The sequence below is a fragment of the Leptonotus elevatus genome, chromosome 14 (genome assembly GCF_054856555.1).
Source record: "Leptonotus elevatus isolate MCC_2025b chromosome 14, RoL_Lele_1.0, whole genome shotgun sequence".
NCBI classification, from domain to species: Eukaryota; Metazoa; Chordata; class Actinopteri; order Syngnathiformes; family Syngnathidae; genus Leptonotus; species Leptonotus elevatus.
The window spans coordinates 1,586,933-1,610,733 of NC_141252.1; the positions used below are offsets into that span (position 1 = coordinate 1,586,933).

The 23,801-nt window shown below is 41.6% G+C and overlaps 1 protein-coding gene across 6 annotated transcripts; it reads left to right on the forward strand.

The window, feature by feature from the left end:
* Window positions 1-133: 133 nt before the first annotated feature.
* On the forward strand, window positions 134-23,091 carry nin (ninein (GSK3B interacting protein)). 6 transcript variants are annotated; one of them, XM_086095665.1, is made up of 27 exons: window positions 134-421; window positions 2,535-2,747; window positions 4,482-4,575; window positions 4,722-4,906; window positions 7,958-8,003; window positions 8,075-8,241; window positions 8,327-8,473; window positions 8,707-8,874; window positions 9,317-9,453; window positions 9,544-9,684; window positions 9,825-9,999; window positions 10,070-10,180; window positions 10,260-10,349; window positions 11,008-11,268; window positions 11,439-12,412; window positions 13,307-15,226; window positions 15,676-15,745; window positions 16,020-16,187; window positions 16,257-16,373; window positions 16,448-16,561; window positions 17,189-17,335; window positions 17,397-17,498; window positions 17,573-17,701; window positions 18,400-18,492; window positions 18,683-18,769; window positions 20,711-20,815; window positions 21,201-23,091. In XM_086095665.1, exons 2-27 carry the CDS (start codon window positions 2,556-2,558, stop codon window positions 21,411-21,413), a joined length of 6,153 nt encoding a protein of 2,050 aa, XP_085951791.1. In that variant the 5' UTR covers window positions 134-421; window positions 2,535-2,555; the 3' UTR covers window positions 21,414-23,091. The 6 variants fall into 6 exon arrangements, with proteins under 6 accessions (XP_085951791.1, XP_085951792.1, XP_085951789.1 ...); XM_086095666.1 differs by having other exon boundaries at window positions 2,540-2,747; XM_086095663.1 differs by lacking the exon at window positions 134-421 and adding an exon at window positions 2,359-2,404.
* Window positions 23,092-23,801: the final 710 nt, after the last annotated feature.

Below are 23,801 nucleotides of genomic sequence, written 5' to 3' on the forward strand. Positions count from 1 at the left end.
AAGAGGGCAAAGACGTTGTTTATGTTAATATTATACATCGGTTCCACATTATTTCGACCAATGAGAGCCGGCTTGTTCTCACAAGTGCCCTCCCCTTCCTCCATCAACTGCATTTCAAAATCGGCTAGCAGCCGCCACTGAAGGAGAATGGCACTCGCTCAGCCCAACCCTGCCGACGCACACATCCTGCCTCGTTGTTGAAAGTTTCAACCACTTTTACATCTCGAACGCTACTACTACTACTGAGTACTTCCAAGCTTTTAATATCGAGGAAACCGCTGACGCCCCCTGTGTGGAGGACATGTGTAAAAAAAAAGATCGTTAGTGTTAGTGTTTGTGTTTTTTTTTCTTTTTTTCTTTTTTTTTCTCTTTGCTTGGACACGCAGGGGCGTTTTTTTTTCTTTCATATTTGGTGAATTAGGTGAGTGTCTTTGCGTCTTATTGTACTTCAGAAGTTGTTAATATTTGATCAAGAACAGCAACAAAAGTCAGCAGGTGAGGAGTTCGGCGTTCTTAACGAACTCGGATGGTCGATAAGTGTGTTGCAATGTCGTTTTCTGGCCTTATTTCCCTATCGTGTCTCTCCGACAGCCTTCAACATTCCTTAAAGGCCACCATACTTCTGGTTAAAGCACATATGGACCACACCAATTTCTTCTTGTGGGAAGGCACTCAATAACAGGCCATTTTGAAGTTGGCAAGGTATATTGACAGAATCAGCAATATAATTAGAATCATTTCAATGGCTGAAACTACAGTAATGTTTTTTAATTTATTTATAATCATTTGCTTATTTTCATTTAATACAATCAGTCTGCTTTCATTGAGGACTACTAAATCATTGAATATTTACTGTTGAGAGACTGAAATTCTGAGGATTTAGACAATTTTGTTCTCCAAATGATTAATCGATAATCAAAATAGTTGTTGGTTAATTTGATAATTGATTATTGTTGCAGCTCTAAACATTTCAGCGCTTGTCTTCCCCATCAACACATATGTGTGATTAAAAAGTGATAGTCCAGATTTCAATATTTGGTTCTTTTTTTGTTATTTGTTTAAACAAGCTCTGTCTGATATATGTGAAGACAATTCTAACTGCTTGTGCGTCAAGGGCATGTTATTTTGACTGTGTGTATGTCTGCTGAGTGAGAGAATAAAAAGCTTGCGCTATACAAAGTTCATTATGTCAAATTTAGAGTAATAATTACTGATAAAAGTTGCTTACATGAATAATGCAATGTTAAAACAAAGGCACATTTTTTTTTTCCTGCATGTTTCTCAACCACGAATTATAGTGGCCTTTAAGTGACTACATTTTAAATACAAAAAGTTAGTTTGGTAAATATGATCTTAGCCCCTCAGGCCAGGACATTGTGCACACCAAACAGGAAGTACAGTGGCTTTAAAGGGACAAAACGTTTCACCCAAAAAAAAAAGGTGAAAGGCAAAAACTTAACAAGTACAATAGTTCAGTCTAACAGATTTTGTTGACATTATTTCCCCATTTTAAGTGCATTATGAACATAATTTTCATGCTGTTTTGGGCTTGTAAATTGTAATCAGTTTGGTGGCTTTACTTTGCGTTGCTTTTGACCCGCACCAGCTGTCAGTCTAACGAGTAAAAAGACGCCGTCTCTTCTCGCATCCAATTGGCCATCATCTGTGATTATCTAGCATCTTGAGAGCTACTCAGTAATGGTGCACATGTAGAATATTGATGTGGGCTTTGTAGACGACCTCCATTGTGCAATGAATGCATACCCCCTCCGTGCGTGTTGCGAGGGCACCTGGTTGAGAGCGCTTGATGGTGAGCAGCTGGAAAAAATGGACCGGCAGGAATTGTCTTGATCCTATGTCATAATTTTTTTTAAAGTTTTTTAAAAGTTTTTCATGAAGGTCTACAGGCTAGAATAATAACTGTTGAGCTTGAGAGGCTGATATCAGAGTATTTGTATACAACAAATATGGTGTAAACAAGTCGTAGTAGTAGTTTTTTTTTATTTTTAATAGTTGCTTGAGTGGTCAGAAATGTCATTGAAATAGCAACAAAGGTGCTAGATTTTCACCACTGACTCTGCCCTTTATAAACTAGCTCTTGTCTGTACGCAACCCTGTTGTTAGTGTAAACAGAGCATATCAGAAAGGAACGTTCTTTGACCTATGAAAGCCACAAGACAATCGTCCTGACAAATTAACACAAATTGTTCGATACAATTAATTAATCGGCCAGCCCTACTAGTTCTGAGTCATTGTTGGTGTCAGTTTTTGGCCACATCTCTCAATTAGCCAGAGTGGCTAATCAGTTTTAATTGGATTAGCCAAAGCCTGCACAACGAGGCTGAATCAGTGTGTGTGTATATGCAGCACTCTGGAGCAAAGATCGATGTTGCCACCCAGTTTAGTGAGTATTTTCCCAACATAATTGCCTAGTGATAGTGACTACAATTGAGATATTTACACTTGCCACTTACCCCCAACTACACCACAAAATGAGCATTTAGCATTTATCTTTCTCGGTCCTCTGTTGGCAGGGCAGGCTGCTGTCCCGTGGGATGGATGACGTCCTGGAGCAGGACCAGTACGAGGAGCGCCTGAAGGAAGTTTTTGATGGCTTCGACGCCAGCGGTTGCGGCTCGCTGTGCCCGCAGGAGCTGGCTGACCTGTGCCTGTCGCTGCACTTGGAGGACGTCGCCCCGGCCCTCCTGGACGCTCTGCTGCAGGGTCGGGACCTTGTCACTGATAGGGTACGTGGCGGAATTACTTGTCTCCCAAGTGGGTTAGAGCTGTGCGATATAGCTTTTAAATAAATTCTCAGCCTTTTAAAAAAAAACATAATTTTTTTTTTTTGTTTACAATTTATTGTAATGTAGTTTATTTTTTGGGGTCATTTTTATTTTCTCCCTTTCCGTTATAGAGAGGAAAAAAATGACTTTGAACTATGGAAGCCGCTAAAGATGATATAGGTGGGGGAAAAAGTCACTATGACAAATAAACTCCAAGTACTAAGTAGTCAATAAAATCGATTAATTGCCCAGCCCCACAGTTGGTGTATTACACGTCAGATCATTTGGACGGAAGGGCTTGATTGTCCTCGCTCTTTTTTTTTTTTTTTTTTTTTTTTTTTTTTGAATACATCAAATAGCTGTGTTAAACCTCTTCAGATAAAATGGGCCCCCATCAGCTTTACTTACGGTGTCTGTCGTCACGACAACGGAACAATATCACCAACACACACGGATACTTTGAGGGTGAAATTGGGCAAATGAATGCAAACATCCAAAGGTTCAGTGAAGACTCTACTGTCATGGAAAAAGAGATTTGACCTCCCTTGTTTCTTCAGTTTTCTTTATTTTAAACGTCTGTTTGAACTAAAGGTACATTTGTTTGGACAAATATAGTGGCAAGAAAAATGGTTCACAAGGGCTGATGTCTAGCCATTTTGCATGGTTTTCTTGAGGATATCACAAATCACTTACATCAATAGATATGGCAGCAACTTTACATTTAGGCATTCCATCCATGTTTTCCTTACTGTCTGTTAGTCTCATGATACACTTTGTGGTACAACAAGAAATTGAAGAAAAAAAGGTGGTCTATTTTTTTGGTGACTGTATGCATTTTCCATAGACCTGTGTATAAAATGTGAATGGAAGTATGAATTCTTGTTATTTTTTTGTGCCCATACCTCCAAATTTGCCCCCCCCCCCCCCCAAATTATACACAAAACCAAAATCTTTACAGCGAAAATGCAAATCGATCGAGTCTTTACGTTCCCCCTTTTTTTTTTTTGCATGAAAAACTAATAATTAAAAGTTGATCAATGAATGCAGAATGACACTGTCCAATGAAAAGCATGCAATGCCACGCATGCCCAAATGTTGTGTTTACTTTATATAGTAAAAAAACAAAACAAATGGAAATTGGGAAAATCTAACTAGAATGTCAATTGGTGGTGCAAGTAACCCCAAGAAATGGTTGAATAAATCCCTAGTAAACTTTAAGAAGTATATGGAGTAGTAATCTACCGGCATACATGGCAAGCCGGTTGCTAAGTAAGCAGTCTGAACCGGTTACTGTTTAAACAAAGCGCACCAAGGGGGAAGACCGAAAGGTGGTAGGAGCAAAAGCAACCCTGAAATTTAGTTTACATGTAAGCGTGCACTCGGACCTCTTGGCTATTGTCAAGCAGCGTGTGCAGGCTGAATAACCGGGATGGGGGTAGTGCTCTTGGTTATGTGGTGGGGTAGGGGGTGAGTGACCCGATTGCCCGCTCATGACATCCAACAATGAAGCCAAAAGCGGCAGACGCCAGCCGGGAACCGCACAAAGAAAATCACCATATTCACATTTGGCAGCTGTCGATTGTTGAAGTGTGGCCTCGCTCCCCCGCCGCAGACACAAGCCACCCTTCTGAGGAATTTACTGAATGTTGAATTATTTAAATAGATCTGCTTCTTATCGCTAACATCTCATCGCAGGTTGACTTCAACCAGTTCAGGGATGCACTGATTCTGGTGTTGTCATCCAACATCGAGGCTCCCCAAACGCAAGAGGAAGTCCCGTCCAGACCAGGCAATATACATTCTTCTGCTGTTCAGTTCTTGGCACTTGTTGATCCTGGAACTTTATTTACATTTAGACAATAATTCCAGCAGACTATCCTCCAAATCTTCCTGGTTGTGTAAAAGTATTCATCAGTTCTTATTCTTTGTCATCAGAGTCTCCCGACATCCAACCAAAGTTGGTGAAGGGCAGCAAACGTTACGGCCGCCGCTCCAAACCGGAATTGGTCGGCACCATATCTGATTTTGGCGAAGACGACGCGCACAACCAAGACGAACACACGGCGGGCGGCGAGGACACCAAGGACAACTGTGACTCGTCAATTCCAAGGAAGCGTGAGGTAAAAAGCAACACACTCGCACCACGGATGCCATTCTTATCACCCGCCGTCCTCATATGGACCATATCTCTGTGGCGAGCTGTTATTCTGGGCTAATCAGCTTGGCTTAAAATGGAAGGTTTCACACAGCCTTGTCATGACATCAACTGTCAACTGTAAATAAACCAGCAAGTGTGTGGTTAGCCTGTAAGTGTAGTAGCAAGTGTAATTGCCTGTGTGTGGTTAGCCACAAACAATCGGCACAAAGCCACAATGTTTGCCGAGCATCGCAGCAGGTGTTCCATTAATCTTTCATGGTGCGGTTACAATGAGTGTTTACATCATGAGGCGAATCTTATCAATTATTATTTTAATACCAATTTTAGAAAGTCCACATTTTAACAAATGTGGTTAAAAACGGACTTGTCAGACTCACTGGTCAAGACTACTTGAATCTGGATCTGATCCAGATTTCCGGCCTCTTCAAATCTCATCACATCAAGCTGTATTTTTGTTTTGGGTCCAGAAGAAGGTTAGTCGGTGTAGTGTCCAACCAAATTCAATTGGCGTTTGATTCAAAATGTACATTTGAATTTCAAATGTCTTCTGATCAGGTTGTACTTTTGTTGCGTGCATTTAGGAGCCTATTGCAAATTCTTTGCTTGGATCCAGATGGAATTTTGGAGCCAATATGCCAAAGCAAAATGATTGTTCCAGATTTATTGATTTAGCAGTAAATTATGTTTAACAAATAATAATACACTTGAACAAAAAAAAAAAAAAGAAGTAACAAGGGTCTAAAGCCAAAATTGTCAAACCAATTTAAGTCTGTCTGTTTTCATTTGGCAGCCACTTGTAACTTTATTCTGTTTACATTTAATTGTATTTAAATTGAAATGAATGTTCAGGTGGCTCCCAAAGAAATTAAGGAACTGTCATGTCAACTAATTTTTATCTGGATCTTGGCCAGATTTTACATTTGACATCATTTACCGCTACATGTTTTATCCAGTACACTACATCTTTGTCAAATGTAATCAGTTTAGGTTGTAATTGTTCTGTGTGTGGTGGGATCTTATTATAATTTCTCCTTGGATCCAGAATAGATTTTGGAGTTGGCTTTATGGGTTCCTGGATGTTCTGTGTGTCTGTCCCATAATGCTGATCTTGTTGGATAATCCTGCTCTCATTGCTGGCATACAAGTCTCTTGACAGATGCTTAGGCAGGCCTAAGCTCTTTAATGTTTAGAGACCTTGTCGTCACGTTGGCCCCTGGAGAAAATGAGGCATCATTTTGGTGTTGATGAAGGGAATTTGAGTTTGACTTCAGTTGAAGTACTTGAAAAGCAGATTTAATTCAACGTGAGTTGTGGTCTGTCTTTCAGTGACGAGACTCTGGTAGATTTTATTGATTTGGTTGGTTTCTATCGTTTTGGTTCTGTGGCGCCATTTAGGGGGTGGGGGGATTTTTAGGGTAATTTAAAGACTTACTAGAGATTTTGTCTGATTGATATCAAATTTGAATCATGTGTACGAGATAGATGAGGGATGCTAAATTAATGTGAAGGTTTTAAATTTTTGGCATTATGTGTACTTTTCAGGCGTTTCAGGAAGCCTGGCATTTTTGGTGTAAAGAGACCACTTTATGGTTTTTGAATTTTGGCCAGTTCTGGGGTTCCTTCAAAAGCGTATCTGTAGAAATTTTGAACCACGTATTCTAGCTAAGATGGAAGGTCACTGTGTTCCTGAGAAACTCAAATGTTGACAAAGAAGTGTCAGCTGGTCATCGTGACGGCTGCACCAGCCTGCATTGCGTGTGTGGCTATTCTGTGCATTGTCCATGCAGCCTGCAGTCCAGATGCCTGAAGACGAGCGTCAGTGTAGTGACAATGAATAGAAGAAGTGTGTCCTTTTTTTTTATTTTTAGTTTTGACAAATTCAGGTGACGAGTCACTGGCGACAATGCTGCAGTGACCAGCGATGATGGGTCAGGCTCGGACATTCAACTGGTCTGGATGGAGGAGGGTACCTGGAAACAAAGACTCATCCCACCCCTCCTCTTCCTCCTCCTCCTCCTTCTGGATTTCTCCACACCATGTATCAAAAGGCCACTTGCAGATTCCCCATCTGTTCGTCATTCCCTCACTCTTTGCTTCCCAAACAATAGGGTTGCCCCCTGGCCAAAGCAACCAAATCAAAGCCTCCGCCTCCAGCTGCCATTCAACCTTAAACTCATTTAAAACTCACACTTGAAGCGAAAGAAGCAGCTGCTGCACAGACAGATTAGCCAGCAGCTTTATTTATTGCTCTATGTAATCAGTTCCTCAGCTGGATCCTTTTCTCACTCATGAGAAACTTTTTAAATGTTCTACCAGTTGGAATTTTTTTTTTTTTTTTTACCATATTGCATGACGCCCTCACATAGGTTGGAAAAAATGCCAGCTTTTATAGGCAATGTGACTTTTCAATGCAGTTGAAATTCTTGCTTTCTTGAATGGCCACAACATCTCTAGTAAATTATAATAATCGGGTACTTTATTTGAGTAGCCCATAGCTTTTTAGAGATTTTTTTTAAAATATTGTTTTTTAATACGGCTGGGCGATTATGGGAAAAAATTATCATCATCATTATTTTTGATTGATATTGAAATCCCGATTAATAAACACGATTACTAATTTCATTATTTACCAAAACTCAACTTAAAAAAAACAACCAGAAAATTAATTAGGAGCAAGTAGAACCAAAGCTGCTATAAATTTTAGAATTCAAAATTGAAATCATAATTAATTAATTGTCCAGCGTTGGTTTCTGAGAGTAAAATATTAGAAACCATTGACATTAGAAAATGTTTAACTTTTATTGTACCGTCAAGGCATGTTACTATCAAATGCAGGCACAGGATCTCAATGATGGAACCCGCCTGTCGGATTCTGTTATGCGATTATTTATTTAGGTTTTTTATAATAATAAAACAGACTTTGTTACCTGGAAAAGTCTATACAATAGTAGCTTGTTAAATGGTGGTCATGTTTGTGTCATATGCATTGTTGTTTTGTGTTTCTCTCCACCAGCGCTGGAATGCAGATGAAACGAGCACAGAAGAGTATGAAGCAGAAGGTTTGTTCTAGTTTCCCGCCAGATTTCCCTTATTTCGATTTTGGTCACAAACTCATCCTTGTCTCTTTTAGGCCAGATGCATCTGTGGAACCCAGACGAGCCGAGTACACCTCGAGGATGTGTCGCTGCTCCCCTGAAGGAGAGGCTGCAGGAAGCCTGCGAAGAGTTGGCCATATCATGGCACGGATGTGCCGGACACACGGAACTGCTCGCCCTGTGCGATTATTTAGGCTTGGAGGTGAGCAAGGAAAGCACTCAAGCGAAGCCAGCTGGTTTAGGGCTCGGTGATATAGCCTTAAAAATCGATGTATTTCCTGTGTCAGATAAGCACTGATGCACTCCATGGCTTAAATGGGGACGGATGGATCAATGTTCAAGAGTTTGTTTCCATGGTTTTAAAGTACAACAAGCCTGCCACCCCGTCGGCCTCCACTCCTTACAGGCAGCTGAAAAGACAACACTCGACTCAGGTAGGCTGACCTTTTCTCAGAACCTCTGGGACAGGATTTGCAGCATTGTACTAAATGACCGTAAATTCAAAATGTTTAACTTTTTTTAGCTCTTGTTTCGGTAATGATTTTTGTCAATATCAACATCCCAGGAGCTTCACATTGTTTTTGTTTCAAGAATAGTTCCTGCAGACTAGATATATGAAGGTACTGTAGTCTTTCACAACTATTGACGTTATCCTTTATTCTGTCAGCCTTTTGATGAGGTGGGCCGTCGGATTGCCAACCCCTCCGCCCTTGTGAGCACCATCGGCATGCGTCTGTTCTCTACCCTGGACGACGGCACAGGCTTCACTGCAGTCGAGTCCATCATTGATGCTTGGATGGAGGAAGGCATAGACAATAGCATTGAGATCCTGCAGGTGATGCATACTAATGAGACTTCTCCTGAGTTGTTCTCATTACTATGACCTGACCGAAATGCGCAGTGTTTTATTTTTGTATTTTTTTGGTTAATGCCAATTCAGATAAACCGATTGAGCTGATTATTTTTATATATAAATGAATATATTTTAACACTTATTAAAGCAAAGATATAAAACTGGCAAAAGAAAAAGCATGAACTGAAGAATTTAGGTTTAAATTCAGGCTATAAATATATGTAGTACATAAGCATACATAAATGAAGCTACTGGCAAAACATGATTTATGCATGATACCTTTTATAATAATCAGCTGGCTGATTATTCGGCCGTGCCCTAATTATTACCATTACTGTATCCTTTGCATTGATTAATTAAAAAAATATATTATTATTATTATTTTGGCAAGAAAACGAAAATAAGCTAATTTCTTATGTTGCAGGCTTTAAATTTCAGCCTTGACGGCAAGCTGAGTTTGTGCGATCTGACCGTCGCGCTGGAAAATGAAATCCTGGCCACTAATGACGGCATCCACCAGGCGGCGCTGGCCAGTTTCAAAGCGGAAATCAGACATCTCCTGTTAGTCTGATCACAACTGTAGTAAAGTCATTTATATTCAAGTATTACTGGATGATTTAGAGTGTCTTTTTTTTCCCCTTCCTTTTCCAGAGAGCGCGTCGACGGCGAGCTGAGGGAGAAAGAGAAAATCCGATCAGATCTGGAAAAAGTGGAAAGGCTTAAAACCCAGCTGGCCACCGAGGTGGACGAGCATCACTTGTCAATCGAGCGCACAAATAATCTTAACCTCAGGTAAAAAGGTTTTCCCCAAAACGTTTTTCTAGTTTTGTTACTGAAGTAAACAATGCTACTGGTTTAACACAAACCACCCTGGTATTAAGGTGTTCATATTAATAACTACACTAAAAGGATTGCATGTGGATGTTATGCAGGAAGCTAGAAGAAGCGCACCAAGAGAAGCTGGCGGCAGTGCGGTCTGAGCTGATGAAGGAGATGGACCTGATCCGTCAGCAGGCGGCGCAGCAGCGTGAGGAACTGGAGGCGGAGGTGGACAAGATCAAGGAGGACGAGTCCTTCCTCAGGGACCACCTCTCCATCTCAATCAAGGTAGGTTCCCATTTTTCTGTATTTGCTACAGATTCAGGCTTAGTAAAACGTTGTGCCCTTGTCGTCAAAGGAAAACAGACGTCTGGAGATGGACTTGCTGGACTGCAGTGAAAAACTGACAAAGGCCCAAAGCCAAGTCACAAAACTGCAGGCCAGTTTGGATAACATGATGAAAGAAAAGGTAAGAAAGGAAAAGGAGACTCTTTTGACTCCTGTCTTAAAGCAATTCAACTACATTTGTGTTTGCGTGTGACATTTAGTTTGGTGACCTGGACCCTGGCAGTGCTGACTTCTTCCTGCAGGAGGAGCGCATGAAGCAGCTGCGACTGGACTACGAAGCACAGTGCAGGGTAATTAATATTGTGTTTGCAACATACAAGTCAGGTCCATAAATATTGGGACATGGACAATTATTTTTGGCTCTAAACATCATCACAATTGATTTGATTGGCTTTCACTTTCACTGTGAGGGTATTTACATCCAAATCAGGTGAATGATGTGGAGATTAAAACAGTTTGTTTGTATATACTTTTGTAGTGGGACAAATTGACGATCACAAATCAAACTTTCACTTTTTAATACATGGTTGCAAATTTTTCTGCAGTCTGATTTCTGGAACAAGAACTCAATTTTATCGTTGGTGATGCTCTGCAAGATCTATCAAGCAATTGTCCTTAGTTTCATTTTTGTCATCTGCAAGTGAATTGCATGCTCAATCGAATTTAGGTCAGATGATCGACTTGACTTTTTCATAACATTCCGCTTCTTTGCATTAAGGGTTCTCTTGGGAGCAAGATACTGTGAGATCAAAAACGTCCAACTGTTTACGAGGACTTGTAACTGTGTGCTGTGTGCAAGGTCTTTAAGTTTAGACCAGAACAGTTAATTGTATACTAAATGTATAACTTCCGTGTCATCGCAAACCCAGTTGTTTACTTACCAATTTCGATAAAGTCAAAGCTGTTGTGGTACATTTTTAATACCGTACTTTTTGAATATTTGAACAGGAATTGCAGGATCGCGTGGATGAGCTGCAGTCCGAGCTGCAGGACTTTCACAGCTTGGGCCGACCTCAGCAGCCCTGCCCCCAGCCTCTCTCAGAGGAGCTGGAGAGCAAAAGCCCCGGCGTGGAGTCGGACCAGGGCCTCGGCTCGGAGGAAGTCCATCCCTTCATCAGTATGAGCCTGGAGGCGGAGATGAAGCTGGAGCAGCAAAAGGAGCAGCATTTGCACCAAATGGATGACTTGAGGAACCAGCTGGAGACCAAAGTAAGTCTGCTTAATTGTTTAATGTTGCATTATGAAGGTTTTTCTGCATATATCTGTCTTATATTGCCCTCGGGTGGTAAAGGCTCACTCACCAGAATGTGCAGAATGAGGAAAATCTTAAAATCTGACTTAAAGTGCATTAAAAAAAAAAGGTGTTTTCTTTGCTGCAGATGAATGAATTCAATGCTATGGTCAAGCAATATGAGGAACAGAAGACCGCACTGGCCCTCCAGCACCAGCAGGAGGTCCAGGCTTCGAGGGAGGAGCTGGCCGGCGTTCACTCACGGGAGCAGGAGCTCCAGAGCCAGCTGGAGCAGACCCGCCTGGAGGAGGAGACACGGGCGGAGGCGAGCACCCTTCAGCGGCAGCTCCTTGAAGCGGAGAGCGTCGCAGCGAAATGGGAGGAGCAGCTCAGGAACCTGGAAGAGCAAAAGCTGGCCCTTCTTGCTGAGATGGAGGAGCTACGAAACCAACATGCCAGTGTGATAAAGAGTCTGGAAAAGGAGACCACGGAACAGTTGGAAAGCAAACTGCAGGACTGGGAGAAGAAACACCTGGAAGAGAAGGTTGAGTTGGAGAAGAGGTGGACAGATTGTTTCGAAAGGGAGAAGGAGCTGCTGAAGCAACGCCATGAGGAAGAGCTGACAGCCAGAGCCGAGGAGGCGAGAGCCAGCTTGGAGGAGGAGCACGACCGGACTGTGAAAAAGCTGACTGGCGACTGGCAGGAGCAACGAGCTCTGCTGGAGGAGCAGAACAACGAGTCCCTGCAGGCACTGTTGGAGGAGGCCATGCTGAGGCTGGTCAAGGAGCAGGATGAGAAGGAGACCCGGCTCCGGCAGGAGTGGGAGAGCAAGGGAATACGCCTTCAAGAGCAGCATGAGCAGCGGGAGGCCAAGCTCAAGCAGGAGTGGGAGCGGGAGCGGCTGCAGCTGGAGGAGGACTATGAGGACATGCTCCAGGAGAGACTCTACGAGGAACGGGAGAAGCACGAGGCCGAGAAGGAGGAGCTGGAGAAGAGACTGGAAGGCCTCCAGGAAGAGAGCCGTCGAGAGGCCTTGCGAGAGATCGCAGTTAAACACGCCGAGGAGAGGAACACGCTCGGTGGAATGCTGGATAAGCTGCGAGATGACATCGCTCAGGAGAGGTGAGGAAAATCATACGATTCCCATAATAATGCGGAGGACTTTTTTTTACGACGGTCCAGAATACGTTTGAGTCTGTGAACGGCATGCGATGAACTAGTTTGCGCAGCGGTGTAAAAATATATGTTGTCATGCACTCAGTTGCTTGTGAACTAAAACTACATTTGTACTTCTGAGGTGTATCAAACATGAAAACCAGAGCTGTGTTAAAAACAAGTAAATGTGAAGATAAAAAAAAAACTATTGCACAAACTGATGTTACTTTACCGTGGGCGATGTGATACATCAATATTTTGTACCACCTTATTATTTACCAATATCGTTTTTCTAATGGAAAGCGCTGTGAGAAGATTGAAACATTTACAGTAGCTCAACATAAGATTGCAAGCAAGTGTGAAAATGATGAGTTTGTTGTACAATCACAAATACAAACTGAAACTGGGGGTGTAACAGGACAGCAAATCCGTGGTTTGGTACAAAATTTTAAACATGTAAAAAGGAACAGTTTTCATTTAATTTGAAGTTAAATGTTAAACTATGAACATTATGAAAGATTCCAAAACCAAACAATAAAATGAGAATAATAGATATTTCACCAACAAATCTGTTTATCTGTAATGTGGCACATCAAGAGTTAGTTTCTTTTTTAGACGCTAACAATATAGACTAAATGCACTTAAAAACACAGCCATTCTCCAGAGGCTGAGCTGCATTGTTAGTTTATGCAGTAGACGTGGCTGGAACAGGAAGCAGTTACACCGCCTGTCCTTAACTCGAAATGTTCTTTATGCACACTCGCCTTTGTACCATGCAGAAAAATATGACTACAAATCCATGTTGCACCCCTCGTAAAAAAGTGTCCTCTGCTGTAACGACGACTACATAACCATGTACAGGCAGCAGACAGAGGTGAGCTTCTCCAAGAAAATCAAGCAAGCCGAGGATCGTTTCTCGGGTGACCAAGAATCCGCGGCTGCGCGCTTTCAGGCGGCCATTTTGAAACTGGAATGGCATTATCAGAGTGAGCTGAGGGAGCTCTCCGAGAGCCACGCCGAGGCGCAGTTGCAGGAAGCGCTCCAAAGTGCTGAAGAATGGCAGAAAAAGATGGACGAAGAAACCGAGAGACTTAATCGGGAATGGGCAGAAGAACGGCTTGAACTGGAGAAGGTCCGCGGAGAAGCCATGCAAGCGTTGGTGAGAGAGACCCAGCAGTTGCGACACCAAATGGACAGCAGCGCAGTTGCCGCCCAGACCAAAGAAATGGAGCTGAGTCACCAGCTGAATGATCTGCACAACCGACTCCAGGAGAGTCTGCAGGCCAAGGAGGACCTTCTCGCTCGGTCTGACAAGAAAGCCGAGGATGCTGAACTCCTGCTCAGCCAAACGGTAGAAGATTTCCGACAGGAGAGGGAGGAACTCCACAGCAGCTACACGCAGCTGGAGGCGCAATACGAAGAGATGCTTTCGATGTCCCATAGGCAGACCGCGGAGAGGATCTTGCTGCTCACCGAGCGCGACGATTTGACGCTGAGGATTGAGGACATGGCGAAGCTCCTCGAGCAGGCAGTGGATGACTTTGAGATGGACAAAAAGGAGCTTCGGGGACAGGTGGCTATCCTGGAGGAGAAAGTGAAGGGAAGCCAAACCCAGGATCTGGTTTTGGGCACGTCTAAGAACGAGGAAACCGCTCCGACATCAAGTCCTGAAAATTCCTTCAGTGAGAATGATGTGAAAACGGAGAGCAACCCGTTGAATGAGCCTGACAAAAATGTATCGCAATTAAAGATGGATGCAATCGAGACCTGTAATGATCTGAACACCTCAAACTTTGAAAAACCTAACGAAGGTGTTCTGTGTCACGTAGAAGGCCCTTGGATTATCACTGATCTAGAGTTCCCTGAGACTGATGGAAACTCAAAGTCATTCTTACACAGTCAATGCCAAAATAAAGACTTATCACGGGAGGTATCTGAAGCTTTGGACTACCACAAAGAAGAAAATGCACCTCAAGCTGTACCTACCTCTACCTTGGAAATCCACTCACATAGGGACCAGTGGAATACGGAGACCGTGGTTGGTTCCTTGGCCCTTGTGGATCCTTGTGAACTATCTCTAGAGGATTCCGAAGATGATCGTGGTTCAGAATCTGACTGGGATTATTTAAAAGGTGAACATACAAATGTTAGTCCAAAACCCCTCGATCATAACATTGATTGTGAACTCCAGGATTTTTCTATTTTTCAACTGCAATCTTCATACCGTCAAACCAAAGAGGAGAGTGTTCTCCTTCAGGAGAAAATCCTCTTGCTCCAGCAGAAGACTGAGCTCCTCCAGAGTCTTTTGGAGCACAACAGCAAGAAGATCCAAACGGGTTGCGAGTATCTAGAGGAAAACTACAGTCTTAAAGTTAAAATGTTCCTGCTGTTGGAGCACATCAAAGTGCTGGAAATCCAGGCCTCCAAGCAGAAAGGGCTTCAGGCTCGTTACGAAGACTGCGTGTGCGAGAACGCCATATTGAAGGGCAAAAACGCTGAGCTCAAAAACAATGTTTGGAGACTGCAAAGCCAGATGAGTGATGAGAGGGTTTCTCTCACAGACGACATCGGCAGAATTCGACAGGAGAACCGTAAACTCTCAGAGTTGTTCATGGAGTTTGATACACAAGGGGCCACTCCGGATCCCGTCCCCCCCTGGAGCAAAATTTCCGAGGCGTCGCATGTCAATGACAGCCGCGGTGAGCTTGAGGCGCACACCACCAAACTTCGCCAAGCCATCTCAGAGCTACAAGCGACGAATGCAACCACATGGGCCAATAGGTAATGTGGAGACAACCTTGGACCCTTGTTCCCCAGATTTGTGCTGTGACCTGCGTTTATCCCCATCATTCCCTCATGTGCCTGACAGTATTGTGACTAGAACCCTAACTGCTCCAAAACCCCACACCTGCTATGGTAGTACTGCCCTTCTGCACGGAGACGTAAGAACAGAACCTGAAACAACAGTGGACTGGTTTCTACAGCAGTACCACGGAGTCTCTGTGTAAAAGGAGTTCTGTAGACTTGTTCCTTAGCTGCTTTGAGTCCTACATCAGTGATTCTCAAACACGGGGGTCCGCGAGCCGTAATCTGCGGGTTCGCAAAATAATATGCAATAATTTACTTCCTGGGGGGGAGGGGTGGTGTCCCCTTTTTAAGGAGTTTGAGAAACCCTGCTGTAGACCACAATGTAACGCGTATCTCATGATCGATTTGTATTTATATTCCAGACTAAAACTGGAGCAACTCAACCAGGAGAAGGTCGCCACGGAACGGGCAGCAGAAAATTTCAACAAAGAGGTGAGTCAAAAAGCAGGAATCCATATCTTGATTGTCAAGTTGTGGTTGACAGTAGCTTCTTTCGACCGTTCTGATTTTGCGTTTGTATATTTGACAGTTTGTCTGGTTCAATTAATGGCTCTCCTTGCCCACATGGAAGGGCATAACAGTACCCTATCGCTCGTTATCCCCCGTCCCTACTTCGCCCGGGCGACAGCATATCTGAAGCCCGCTTAAAATTGATCCACTGTACACATTTCCCATGGGGCACGTTGTCACTAATGACCCGTTTCAGATGTCCGACCTTCGCTTGCAAAGCCAGCGACTCCAGAACGAGAACGGGATCCTGGCGGACAAGAACGCCCGCAGCCTGGCTGACGTGGATGAGCTCAAGCGGCAGCTGGCCAAGCTGATGAAAGACGACGAAAAGCAGGAGGCGCTCGCCTGCGGGGAGAAGAAAGAGGTGAGCGCGTGGTCGTCATTAAGACGCGGAAGACGTAATCTCGTGGTTAACAACCCCGCGTGTTGTCAGCTGGCAGCCTGCGTGCATTCTCTGGAGGCCGAGATGAACAAAGCCGTGAAGGACGCAGCCAGGCTGGAGGAAAAGAATGCTGAGCTGGTCCAGCAGGTGTCCGGCCTCGAGGAGAAGGTGAGGCCATCGGGTTGAAGACGTACTGGTTTGTTTCCTTCCCGAGCAAACGCGGAGTATCTTTTTGTGCGCAGCTGACTGAGGCGGACTCGATGGACAATCGTCTCAGCCAACTGACGGAAGGGCGAAAGGATGCGGCCAAAGAGACGCGGGGTCTTCGCAAACAGCTGGCGAAATTCCAGGAGAGGGTAAAGACTCTTGGTTTTCTTCTTCTCACACTTTAAACAATTGTGTTTAAAAAAATAAATAAAAAATTGGGTCAAAAAGGAACTGGGTTATTCAATTTAGCCAAAAGTTGGGGCAAATGAATAAACCACTAAACAACCCATAAAAATGGGTGGCTTTGTGAGTTATTCATTTAATTTGACCCAACATTTTGGGTTAAATAACTCAAAAAAATTAGGTCAGTTAATTTTTTATGCCAAATCCAATTGGGTTATTAAATTAAGTTGAGTCGCATGAATAACCCACAAAACAACCCGTAAATTGGGTTGCTTTGTCGGTGTTTAATATAATTTGCTCCAACATTTTGGGTTAAATAACTCAAATAGTTGGGTTTGTTCATCTTTGACAAAATTCAATTGATTATTCAATAAACCCAAAAAGTTGGGTCAAATTAATCAGCCAGAAAACAACCCCAAAAAATTGGGTTGCTTTGTGGGTCATTAATTTAATTTGACCCAACTTTTTGGGTTGAATCATTCAAAAAATTGGGTCGGTCCATTCTTGACCCGATTTGGGTTATTTTTGACCCAACATTTTTTAGAGTGCACCTATTCATCCTACTTGTTTTGTTCTCCATTTCCAACTCTCAGGTGAAGAACACGGACGACAGCCTTCAGGCCCTGAGCCATCAGAAGGCTCGCCTACGGTCGGAGCTCCGCATCATGCAGCAGGAACGAGATTCCCTCCGCCAGGAAGTTGCGGTGCTGCACAAGCAGCTGCAGAACGCCTCCGATAAGGTCCGACTTGTTTTCTTGTAGACCGCCGGTGCGTTTGTATTCACATCTTTGTCCTCTGCAGAACCATGTTTTGGAGCTGGCCTTGCACAAGTCGGGCATCCAAAGTCCCAGCAGGAAGCTCTACAGAGATGACGCGCTACAGCTGAAGGAACAAGACGACAAGGTTTTTCAAATCGGAACTTGGAGCTTTGATGTTGTGGACGGGCATGAACGGGGACATGTTGTCACTGCGCGCAGGTCGGTATCCTGTCCCTGAAGCAGCAGCAGCAGCAGCACAGGAACAGTCAGGCAATGCTGCTGAAAGCCTTGGAGCAGGAGAACGTCTCCCTCAAGCAGGAAGTGGATGCACAAAGGCTGCTCATTAAGGTATCAACGCACTCTTCTCGCATTCTTTCATGATTTTTTTATTTACAGGTTTTCGCACTTAGCCTAGTCATGGATTATTTTCCTTCTGTCCTTTACTACTTCACTTTCTGCCTTCCCTCGGTTGCTTTTTATTCGGTCATCCTTCCTTGTACTTGCATCTATCGGTATTCCTTCCTGACCTTATTCATTCCTTGCGTCGCTGAAACTTTTTCTGCCCTACTTCATTCACTCATTATGTCCTTTGCTAGAACCTTTACCTTTCTTCCTTTGAGATCTGCTTTTTCTACCCCGCTTTCAAACTTTCTAACCTTGAACTGGCTTTTCTGTCGTCCTTTAATTCCTTCCTTCCCCAGACCTACTTTTTTTGCATCCTTCCTTTGCCTTAAACGAGCTTCCTTCCTTACTACCCTTATTCCCTCTTACATTTTGTCCTTCCTTCCTTACCTGCTTCCTTCTACCTCAGACCTTATTTTTCTTTGATTTAGTTTTTTTTTTTTTTTTATTCATGAGATTTTTGTTGTTGTTATATTCTCAAAACATGCAAATCAATGAAATTAAATGATGCTCCTTTATTTTGTTTTGTTTTGCATCTCATGTGCCATTATTCACTGTACCTGTAAAAAGAGAAGTTTTTTTCTTTTTCTCTTACTTTTGCCCCACCCCATAATTTCATTGCTTGGTGTGTGTCTTAATGTCAGGACCTCGCTGCTAAGGAAGGACATGCACATCTGCAGGAGGAAAATGAGGCGCTCAAGGCCGAAATAGCTCGACTCACTAAGCAACTCTTTGAGGTTGGCATTACAATTGAACTTTGTTTCAAACGATTAGGCAAATGCTGTTTTTGTTCATTTTTCTAAATGGTCAACTTGATATAAACTATGTTTTTTTTTTGTTTTTTTTAGTCATCAAATAGCCTTTGTAATCTGTGACAACTGAGCACACATGTTTGCCCATCTCTAAATGTTTCTTTTCCCTTTGTAGTCATTCCAGGTTCACTTCAACGGACTCCTGCCGAAGTCGCCCCGCAGGACGGCGACCGGTCATTGTTCTGATGCCAACAACATGCAGGTAGGATAATACAAACATGGCAGATTTGGCTATGTCATGTTATTTTGGGGGCGTTTTTCCCACTCACCTCACACAACCTTCATGCTGTCATGCTATGTTATGTTTTCATGTATGAAACAGAATAGGACACAATTTCTGTTCCTTGCCGGTACTGAGGTGGCGTCCAGTCATGTCACTCAATTTCCATTTGCTGTCAAAATAAATCCCTGTGAATTATCATTTCATTTTTCCTGAATGGTATGCCGTGTTTGGCGTGCCCCGCTTGTGTTTCACAGTTCCATCTCCACATTCATTGCGTGTGTTTTGTTTTGTTTGGTGATTTTGGTGGTTTTGATTTTACACCTACTGGGTTTTCCATTTTGCTTCTTTTCGGTGTGGTCAAACCTCCATCTTTCACCCATTTGTCATTGTTCTCATGCTGCAGGTAGAGCATCAACGCTTTTTCATTAGTACAGTTTACAGTGAGCTTGACTTTTTCCACATTCTGCTGTAAATCTCTATATACATGGTGATGCTTAAGTTTTTGTTTTGTTTTTATACTTTTTTTTTGTCTAAATAACTAATTTTTTCCACCAATTTTAGAATAGGGCTCAGTTTAACAAAATGTCGAAAAAGTGAAGCGCTGTGAATATTTTGCAGATAAAGTGTACGGTATGTCCGTCATAAAATCTCATGACAAAGTTTACAAATAGCTTGTGAATGCTATTTGACATTTTGTAGCCGTCGTCGGCATAAGAAGACAGAATGTCCCGCTAGCAAAGACTAGCCACTAAGAATGTTGGTAGAGCTTAGCGAGGCTGGAGCTGTGGTGAAGTGTACCTTGCCTTTCTCTCTCCAGGGAGTCGCGGCGGAGCAGCGAGCTAAGGCCAACGCAGAAGGCTACCGGCGGATCGGTGGACTTTAACACCAGTGTCTTCTCTCTGTCAAGATGGCCGCTGCGTACTTTTTTTTTTGTTTTTTTTCTATTTGTGGCATCCTCATAGGAGACTCAACAGCGACGCAAACGTGTCGATATAATGCACTGCTGCTACGTGGCCCACAAGTTTCCCAATGGGATTTCAATGGAGATTATGTCGAAGATTTTTTTTTTCTCATTTTAATCAAATGCTCTTGTTTGTAAAAGACAGGGTAATAATCCTTTTAAACGCAGCGTGTGCTTTCTGTGCGTCATGCTAATGTGATTGTTTGTCATATGATCAGGGAAGACAAAGCTTCTGAGACTTGGCTAGCGTTTCAAGATGTTTAGTTACCATTCATGACCATTCAGGTTTCTTTTCCTCGCGTTTTGTTTTGCCTTTTATGACTGTATTATTTGACTTGCACATGCTGTTTTTGAATGTTTGATCAAGCTGCTTTTTTTTTTCGTCTTCAGGGGCTTTTTTTCTTGTGTTGCTGCTGCAGTTCTAAAGTTAATCACAATTTTTTTTTCCTGGGTTTAAGGAGGAGGAAAAATGACACACACCTCAGTTCATTTTTAATGTTGAGTTATTTATGTTTATTTATGTATGTTGGAGTCACAAGATCCATGCATTCACGTTATGTGTTTTTTATTTATTTATTATTATTTATCAGTACGTTATTTTATTTATTTATTTTTGGGGGACAGATTTCCTGACAGCTAACAAAAAGAATTGGAATGGATTTGCATTAATTATATGCCAACTGCCCAATTTCCACCTCCTTTCAGCATGTTTCCTGGATTGGTTTGGTACATATTTTCTTGTCTCCAACTGATTTTTTTTTTAAAACTATTATAATAACTCCCTCACCATTTTTTAAAATTGTATTTATTTATTAGAAATACAACAGACATTGTTTAATGTAATTAAAAGTCTCTAGCAAGTACAGGTCTGTTTTGGTTGTTTTTTTTTGTCTGAAATGCTCCTACTAAAGTCTTGGTAATTATTACAATAATTAGAGTTGATCTTTCCTCCTCTCCAGGATGACCAGGAGCCCCGCATGGAGGCACGAATGAAGGAAATTGAATCATCGCTCCGTAACGTCAAGCTGCTTCTCAGAGAAAAGGTGGCCCAGCTCAAAGACCAGGTCAGAATCTAACACACAAAGTTGTAATGTGTGGCTTGGCTTAGTACACATTATATTATATCGTGAGTCGCAGATGTCAATTTCTATTTTGGCTTTAGTTTTCTTGCAATTCCGACTGAAACTGTTTTAGTACAGAATTTCATGTATTCCGTTTGGTCAACAATTGGTGAAAGCATATCCAACATGTACAGTATATTTGTTCTAGTACATATAAGGGTTGAACGGGTTAGTCGGCAGGTTGACTCTACTGCACGAGTGATTTTTAGCTTGATGCGGATTCATCAACAATTAAGTTAGCAAACCTGTCAGTAAATCCCTACACCGTCGACTATTATCTTCCAAAGTGTAATTTGTGACTATGTTGACATTGATCGACTTTTCCCAGGTTCACAAGAACAGCAGAGCGGACACGCTGATCCGAAACCTGTACGTGGAAAATGGTCAGCTACTGAAGGCTCTGGAGGTGGTCCAGCGGCGACACAGAACGGCGGAGAAGACGAAACAGCCGGCTGAGGACACCTTAACGCTACACGCGAGAGTATGTGGTCCAAACCCCGCGCCTCTCCTCTCGTCATCTTACAACTTTAAATGCGCATAATGTGCACATGATTAAGTTGTTGTTTTTTAACCTAAACGTCAGTATTACATACAGTGAATATGCAGTATATTTTGTATTCTACATATTTTATATGGATACATGGAATGTGTTGCAGTTGTGTTACCTCCTTCCCCACAAGGCGGTGCTGTTTTTACTTTGATAACCTGCCTACACGATTGTATGTGTGTGATGCTTATAAAAAAAAAAAAACATTCATATTATGAAGCAGAGCTACACAAATTGAAATTTCAATTTTATAAATTTGTTTATTCTTTAAAAAAAAAAAACACTTCAAATTAGTGCTGTTGTATATTACACTCATAATATGACGACTTTAGTCTTCTAATATTTTTACTTTACAGCCATAAAATGTAAGAATTTTTCCTTTTATAGTCTAAACGACTCTTGAAAAATACTTAACAATCGTGAAATGTCTTACTTTTCGGAATATTTGTACATTCTTTCAAAATTATGATGTTCTCGTAAAACTAGAACTTAATTGACATATTTTGAATTTGTCATAAAATTACAACTATTTTTGTTATATATTATGAATGTATCTAAATATTTTTACTTGTTGTAAAATTACAACTTAAAAACAAGAGCTATAACTTTATTCCCATGCATAAAAAATTGGGACTTTATTCCCATAAAATTTTGACTTAAGTCTTATAAAATTTATGTTTTTCTCATATTTTAGGTTTATTCTTGTAGATTATTTTATTCTCACCGTATTATGAATCCATTGCCACTAAAAAGTCTGGTAAAGTTACAACTCTATTCTTGTAAAAATACTTGTATATTTTGATATTCTTTCAATGACATAATTCTCAGAAAATTAGATACTTTTGTCTCAAGAATTATGACTGTATTCTCCAAATATTTGCACTTTATTTTCATAACTTCACAACTTTGTTTCGTTAGCCTTTTTTCACCAGTGTGGTCCTAATGCTCAGTTGACAGTACAGTACAGCAAAGTACACGACAATGTCCTGAAGGAATCATACCTTCTTCTATGTACATGTTCAATATCATTCAGAGCAATTATCTTCCCATGCTATTGCTTTGGAAAAAGAGTTGCATGAAAAGACTTTGGTCTGTAATGGTATATACAGCAGAGCATCCACTATTCTTATTTTTCCCCAAGAGACGGGAATTCCAGATCCAAAGAATTTATACAAGCATTCTTCTGTACAGTGTATGTGTGTGTGTATATATATATATATATATGCACAAAGCTGCCTGTCAGCTGTGTGCTCATACTAGTCAAACAATCATGAGACTTTCTGATACACAGTGTATAACTTGTTTTCAATGAAAGCCAACACTACCTGTTGCACTCACTTTAAACACCATGTGTGTTTTAATGGGTATGGCATATATTGTGTATGTGTCTGTATGTGTGTGTATAGAGAGGTAAAAATACATACATTTTAGGGGTGGATGTATTGTTCGAACTGTTGGTTTCTGTCCAACAAAAAGCAAAGTCCAAATTATGTGTTTTCAGTTTGCTTTCTACTGTTGTGGAAGGTGCGTTTACCACTTTTAGTTTTTTTGTTTTTCCACACAATTTTTATATATTTTTACGGTAATTAGTTATTTTCCCATGTATTTTTGAATGTTTTCTTCATAAAATGTTTTTACATCCTTTTTCATTGGACAGCAGTGATGTTTGTTACTGCAGCAAATTAAAAATATTGCTTTCAAATTGTGTTGATTCCTGATTTCTTCAAATTGCAATTGTTTCGGCTTCCTGCACAGTAAAAAGAAAGAAAGAAAAGTATTGCAACAATTTTTTTTATAATTCTTTACATTCTGTTTGTCATTGCTGTACGTTTTTATCAACTAAAACATTAGAGTGCTGTTTTCAAAAGAGACCGTCTAAAACGATGTTTAAAAAAAAATGCTTAATGTTGCCTAATGTCTGAAAAACAGTCACTATAGAGAAAAATATTAATGTAAAAAAAACTACCATCAATTGTCACCTAATTTAAAGTCTACTCGTGCCCACTTGAACTTGATCATATTAAAACAATCGCCCCAATGTTGGGGGATTTTATGAACATGAATTGTTTCCTGTCAAGAGAAAGCTAAATGTCAATTCAAAAACAGATCAATCTTCACCAAAAAAATAATGTGGACGCCTCTATGTATGCCCACATCAATCACTACCAAATTTGCCAATATTAGAACAATCAGCCCAATATTTGGGAATGTATTCTCTATATACACTTACTACAAAAACCAAATGTCCATAAATAAAATCCAAAGTATTGGGCAATCGTTCTGACATTTCCAGAGGTTGAAGTGGGCATTGATTGCAGTTTTCTGACATTGAGCAACGTCTCTGTTATTTTATTTTTTACGCTTAACATTACAAACGCATTT

What these genes read in the sequence shown, in the direction of transcription:
- nin (XM_086095663.1), top strand. An exon ending in AAAGACAACACTCGACTCAG is followed by an intron (nt 8,474 to 8,706) that starts GTAGGCTGACCT and finishes TTATTCTGTCAG; the next exon opens with CCTTTTGATGAGGTGGGCCG. An exon ending in ACCTCTCCATCTCAATCAAG is followed by an intron (nt 10,000 to 10,069) that starts GTAGGTTCCCAT and finishes TTGTCGTCAAAG; the next exon opens with GAAAACAGACGTCTGGAGAT.